The sequence below is a fragment of the Suncus etruscus genome, chromosome 18, assembly GCF_024139225.1.
Source record: "Suncus etruscus isolate mSunEtr1 chromosome 18, mSunEtr1.pri.cur, whole genome shotgun sequence".
Classification (NCBI taxonomy): domain Eukaryota; kingdom Metazoa; phylum Chordata; class Mammalia; order Eulipotyphla; family Soricidae; genus Suncus; species Suncus etruscus.
The window spans coordinates 58,520,519-58,527,727 of NC_064865.1; the positions used below are offsets into that span (position 1 = coordinate 58,520,519).

The 7,209-nt window shown below is 33.0% G+C and overlaps 1 protein-coding gene across 1 annotated transcript; it reads left to right on the forward strand.

Moving 5' to 3' along the window:
- The first annotated feature begins 2,407 nt into the window (after positions 1-2,407).
- Positions 2,408-3,373, forward strand: LOC125995938 (olfactory receptor 14J1-like). The gene has a single exon (XM_049764886.1). It carries the CDS (start codon positions 2,408-2,410, stop codon positions 3,371-3,373), a length of 966 nt encoding a protein of 321 aa, XP_049620843.1.
- The last annotated feature ends 3,836 nt before the right edge of the window (positions 3,374-7,209 follow it).

A 7,209-nucleotide genomic window follows, 5' to 3' on the forward strand; every position in this document is an offset into this window, starting at 1 on the left:
ATCCATAATTATCTCTTTCTAGTCAAATATTTCACTTTATCCAAGGAATTAGTGCTGCAAAAGAAATTATGGGAGGATTCAGTTTTTATTGATCTGTGAGTGAAGCTAACAACCTATCAGCAATAAGCATAATTATTCATGTGCCATTTATATATAATTACTTTCGATGTGGATAATAGTTTTATGTTCTCTAGTTTCTTTCAATTACATTTCTGATTTCATATTTTGATGTCAAGTGTATATAAATACTACATGCCAAATAGAGAAAAACATTATTCTTCAATCATACTTTCAAAACGTCCTATAAAAATCTTACCTAGAAAATAACGTTAATGTAGGGGCCAGAGCGATAGCACACTGGGCAGACCTTGGTTCAATCCCTGTCGTTCCATATGACCCCCCAAGTCAGGAGAGATTTCTGACGGCATAGTCAGGAGTAACCCCTGAGTGCCTGAGTGTCACCAGATGTGGCCCAAAAAACAAATAAAAGAAAGAAAAGAAAAGGAAAATAAGATTACCAATGCAATTGTTTTAAACCAATTTAAAATAAATGTATCTTATGTATTGATCATATATTGACCTAATTAACATATCGCTTGAATATAACTTTAAGTTATATTCTTTATATACGTATATGATTTCTGTTAAAATTTTGAGTTATTTTACACAAGGTTCACACAAATAGAATGTACCACTGTTTTCTTTTTTTTTTTTTTGAGGAAAGATATTTAATAATACATCTCCAAACATACAATTGTAAAGAAATGTTTAAGTAAAGATACAATCTTTGGTGTGAGGAAGATTCGTGAGGAATAAAAGAATGTAAGACAAACAAATTGACCTAGATCAAAATTAAATGTCTGACTATTTTTATATCTCATTTCTAAGCCTTGACATATGCTAATTCTCACTCCAAGTAAATTTAATTAATTAATAAAATTCATTTCTTTCATTTCATGCCTACAATCCTGTAATGAATAGTATGAGTACTAGATTTATCCACTAAACCTATATGATTCATTGCAGTGTATCACCTCCCTTTGAGATTATCTTTCTGTGAATCTTTGCTAGAATCTTTGTTAGAGAAAATGGTCCTCTAACTAAAATCTTTTAACTTTTCTAGTGCAAAGTTAAAAGGAGTCTTCTTTGCAAGAAAATCATCATTAAAAATAGAATATATGTGGGTCAGAGAGATAGCATGGAGGTAAAGTGTTTGCCTTTCATGCAGAAGGTCGGTGGTTCGAATCCCGGCATTTTCTATGACTTTATTCATGTAAATATTTTAGATTTTAAATCTGGTAAATTCGTGTTGGTACAAAATTTTATTTTGTAATTCTTGCATTTTATTAGCTAGACACAAGTATGTTTTCTAAGAACGTGCATGTAATGTATTTTAATTTTAATGTTATTCTAGACCAAGTGTTTCTGTCATTTTCTATTGGGAATTGACTTGTTTCATGTCCATAATTATTTAAGTTTATGTCAAACAAATTTTTATTTAATAACATAACTGTTTATTATTGTTTTAAAACTTTTTTAAATGAAGAAAAATATTAAATTTATTTTTACTAATGTTTTTCATTAAACATCATTTTACCTTCTATGTAATTTTAGTTCAAATATATGTATATCAGCTCATTATATATATCATCAAGGACAATTAAAGTAACCCATTTTTCTTATCTCTTTTCCTCTTTCGGTTTATTTATGGTAATCACTAGTATTTACACATATTTTAGGTTTTTTTTCTTGCTGATATTTGTTAGTTTATTTGTTTTGATTGATATTCCAAATAAACTGAAAATATCTAGTAATTGTCCTAATGTCTGAGGAAAGCATTTGAAAACCCTTTTTGAATGTATAAACTTTCTTTTCTTATGAAACCAAATTATGGTTTTAGTTATTGAGTGATATTATATTTCAGTTTCTGTCATATATCTGTGATATATATCATGACACAGTGTAGATATTCTCTTTAACAGATGTATTAAACTAGTCATAAAGATCATTGAGAACCTAAATTCGCTGAAAAACTTATCATTGCAGATTAAAATTTTAGGTAATAAGAGAATGATTCATAACCCCATTGATAAAATATCTTAATTTTAAAAAAATACTTAGCTTGATATAAATACATTTTCCCTTTTGAATGAAACAGAAGGGCAAAATGTCATCAACTTTTGAGTTTTATATAATTTATATTACTTCATAAATACCCCATGACTGAAAGAAAACTAATAAAATTATTTGATGTTATCATGTTATACAAACTACATAATTATAATGAGAATTATTATGCTTATTTTTAACATAAATTATATGAAGTTTAACATAACAAGAAATTGAAATTTTCTATTCAAATGTTTCCATTTTTTTTACAGCCAATGTCAATCAGCAATGAAGGACTATGGCTAATCTCACCATGAGTGGGTTTGTTCTCATGAGGTTTTCTGCCAACCCTGAGCTAGATATTTTATATACATCGTTGTTCTTAGTCTTCTACTTGTTGGCTTTAACTGGCAACATTCTCATCATCACCACCACTTCCATGGATGAGAGTCTCAACTCCCCCATGTACTTCTTCCTGAAGCATCTCTCTTTTTCTGATGTTGGTTATATTTCTGCGACTGTACCGAGATCCATTTACAACTCTTTCATGGAGAGTAGCAACATTTCCCTTTGGGAATGCATAGTGCAGTGCTTTGCTTTCATTTTCTGTGGTACCGTTGAACTGGCCATGCTCACATTGATGTCCTATGACCGCTACTTGGCCATCTGCCTTCCACTGCACTATGACATCATCATGGATGTCAGAACCTGTGTTCATGGAGTTGTCAGTGCCTGGGTTAGTGGGGCCATCTCTGGAGTTATGCACACAGCAGCTACTTTCTCCATCAGTTTCTGCCACCCCAAAATCATTCAGCAGTTCTTCTGTGATATCCCTCACATCCTGAAACTCTCCTGTTCTAATGAATATCTTCCTGAGGTTGGCGTCACTGTCTTCATGGTTTTACTGTCATTTCTTTGTTTTATCTTTATCGTATTCTCCTATGTGCACATATTTTCCTCAGTGCTGAGGATGCCATCAGTGGAGGGCAGAGCCAAGGCCTTTTCCACCTGTCTCCCTCACCTTGCTGTTGTCGTATTGTTTATGTCTACAGGTGCCTTTGCATATTTTAAGCCTCATTCTTACTCTCCAACTGCTTTTGACATGTTTCTTACTATGATGTATACAGTCGTTCCCCCAACATTCAATCCAATGATCTACAGCCTGAGAAATAAAGCCATAAAGTCAGCTGTCAAGAAAATTTTTCAAAAAAGTGAAGCATTTACTTCTATTTGCTCTCTATTAGGAGACAAGTTCAGTATATAATGACTAATATTTATATAGCTGATTGATAAATTAAGTTTTCTCTTATATTTTTCCAATTTTTGTTAGTGTCATACCATATAAACACATTAATTTAGATACTAATGTATAACGGATGCCATCTAATATTTAGAAAGAAATGTAATGGAATGATAAACCAGCAACAAAAACTTATTACTTTCTAACAATATCTATGTGACCCCATTGTGAAATACATTGCTTTTCACAAATTTCTTGCTGCTGTGCATTTTTTTATTCTTTTTCTTTTCTTTCTTTTTATTTTATTTAAAAATTATTTTGATCTCATTTTCCTGCACATAATTGTATTATATCAACTGTCAAATATCATGCATGGTCAATAAATAAATCATTTATTACCAAAGACACATGTTCCATTGATTTGTTAATTAAAATACACTGGGTTACTGTACATGCATTCATAAGGAAGAAATATTAAAATAACTGGACAATGGAGGAAAATCACAGAAATACAGGTTTTATTTAATGATTTTAGGTCCTTTCCTACAAAGCTGTTAAAAATATAGTCTCAGGCCTACAATGTTTCAGCTCCAACCCAGTTACTTATTAGTTACCCCAATACTATAAAATTTGTTACATAGAAAATTGTATATCTCAGGACATATATTTTCATTGCATAGGTTATATAATTCATTCAAAGTCTTTTGTGATTCCATACATATTTTAATATAGTTTGCTCAGTTTTATAAATAATTTTACTGTGACCATAGTGAATTACAAATCTTTTAAAGTAATATTTAAAGTACATAATAACAATGAATCAGAGTCATTCCTACCACCAGGGTTGTCCTACCTCCATCCCTGTTCTCAGCATATATCTCATATCCCCCACCCACCCACCATGCCCTCTGGACTGCTAGTATAAGTGATCCCCTCTGTATATATAGCTTGTTGTAGATTGGATAGCAATTCTGTTGTCGTTGACTTTGAATTTGGTGTTTAAGTTTGATCATTTATTATTTCCACTCGATGTTCATTCAACTTGTATGCTCCTGGTACCATCCACTTTCCCCCCTCAATTTTTGAGTCAGAACAAGATAATTCAAGCTCTGTCGTTCTGTTGTAAAAAATATAAAAAAGGAAAAAAAAGCTATGAGGATTTCATCTAAGGGCTATAAATAATTTAAAGAAAGGAAAAAAATAACAAAAAATCAAACAACTACAAAAAGCGCAACAGCAACAAAAAAAACCAACAAAACAACAACCACATAAAACAAACAAACAAAAAAAAGAATGAGAGCTTGTGTGGCAAGGTTTTGTCTATTTTTTTTGCATAGACACAGTAATTAGTAGGGGACATTTGAAAGGGAATTGCCTTGGCCAAAGAGATAAAAGGTTTCTCCACCCTTGAAGCATGCTATCATGGGAATGACTACAGGCTCTGTACACGCTAATTATCAAGCCCAAAAGTCTTTTTACAGTGCCAGGCAACATTCTGCTCAGTTGTGGATGACAAAATCAATCCTCTGTAGCTAGTTATCTTGGTATATTAACAGGTTATATGATGAATTATAGGATAGAGTTTTTCTTTATGATTCTTGAAGCTCTGTTCCATCATGGTTCTTGTAATCAGTCTTCTGTAATTAGCATTCTTGCCTTTTGCACAGACTCAAAAATGAAACATAGTATAAAGTCCTTTCTTGTAATTCTAAGAACAAATTATAAGTTAAATGTGTATGTAGTCAGTGAATTTGGTTAAAATAAATGAATTTGTCAGCCAATGACCCACAACTGTTGCCATGTCCGCTTATCAAACAACTCCAGATGTCATTTTACTCTTGAAAGGGAAGCAAGTCAAGTGCAAAAATCTCCTGAATTTAACAATATTAACTGATAGTTCTGGGTCAGAGAAGTATCACAACCTGCTAGATCCTAGTCAGCTGAACAAATACCCACAACCACCACCAATAGCCACAGTTCAGTGCATTTTCACTGGTATCTGCAGAGATACATAATGAGCCAATTTTACAGTAATGGTTTCTTTCTCAGATTCTGTACAGGCAGCTTGGTCTCCTCTCTATTTCTAGAAGCCCAGTAGTCACACCCATGACCCACATCAGCAGCCATGCTAGTACATAGTCCCACTTCTACAGTGCCTGAAACTCCTGAACACATGGCCAATATGTAATCACAGGACACAACACCATTATTTCATATTGGAATTTTCAATGATACGATGCAAATATAACAAAATGCATCTGAAATCATAAAAGCTTCAATAGTTAAATCAATACAAATAAAAATAGTGTTATTTTCTCTGATTGTACTACAAAATTATAAGAATAAAAACTGTGGTAAATAATTACAGTTGTCCTTTCAGACCAAAGGAATAGTGTAGCATACTTGCTTCCAGGGCTGGAAAGATATCACAGCAGTAGGGCATATACCTTGCACACAGCCTATTCAGGATGGACAGTAGTTCGAATCCCAGAATCCCATGTGGTTCCCTGAGCCTGCCAGGAGCAATTTCTGAGCACAGAGCCAGGAATAACTCCTGAGAACTGAGTTTGACCACCCTCAAAAAAGAGATACTTGCTTCCTTTGTGACCAATGTCAATTCAACCTCTGGTACCCTGAGTGCAGAATCAGGAATAAGACCTAAACATTTCATTTGAGCCATCAATGCCCCTTCTCAAAGTAACTTTTGCTTTGTGAATTAGTGGCTAAAATAACCATATTTAATTGGAGAAAATGGTCATGCTCCATATATCTACTAAGTGTTTACACATATAACACATTCATAAAACTGAACATCAAAAAAAACCTGCCCCTCAATAGAGACTCAAAATTTAAAAAAAATTAGAAGGACAACTGCCACAGGAAAAATGTTCCTTATCACTATTTAGCAAGGAAATGCATTACAATAGATACTGGTTTTTAACCTCATACCAGAAAAGTAACTTAAATGAAAAAGACAGGGTTGGCAGGGATGGAGACAAAAGGACTCTTCCACTGTTGGTTGGAGGACTTTCACCTTTAGTAATAAAATACAATTTTTCTTCCATAAGGCTGGATATCACTATGGGAGAGTAACAGGGATCAGTCCTGCAGTTAAGGGTCCTCTGCTGACACTGGATGCTGTGCTTGTCCATATATTGAAGCAAGTTCCCGGATAAACTCTGGTGAGTTTATTCTAGGATACTAAACGGAAATATTAAAAAATTATTGAAGTTTATTAGTGATTAAATTGTAAAACTTTAAGTAAAATGATTGAGATCAGATCATTTAAATGGAAAGGAGGATTTCAGCGAGGAAAACTGGAATTTCTTTTTATTCCAAAAATATCATATGGGGTAAAATTCTCACATTTTAGAAAAGTTTTCCTTCTTTACCCATAGCAGAAGATCAGTGAAGTACATGAATGATGACACAGTGATAGAGTTTATATTCATTTGTATTCCATTATTGATAGCTATAAGATTGTTTCCAAAAATTTTGAAAAATTTTAATATTGCAGAAATAAGATAAGAGAGGCAAGCACATTTTAAACAGAAAAATAGATCAACTGTGAGTGTGCATGTGTGTGCATTTAATATTTGATCAAAATTAAACCCAGGCCCTCCCAAATACAATGCCACATCCTCAGTCAAATTTTTGGAGGGTCACAGACAGCGCAGCCTGGGATTCTCTGTGCTGCTAAGAAAGAATCTTACTGCACTACCTAAAATCCACATGCTTTATCCATTTGAACCATACCAGAAATGATTTAATTTAATGAAATCACATACCCATGTTGTCTCATTAATGAATTAAAGGATTTAAAAAAGCAGAAATAAAGGTTAAAGGTTTTGCCTTGCTCT

Coding starts and splice junctions, on each gene's coding strand:
- LOC125995938 (XM_049764886.1), top strand. CDS start 2,408: ATGGCTAATCTCACCATGAGTGGGTTTGTTCTCATGAGGTTTTCTGCC.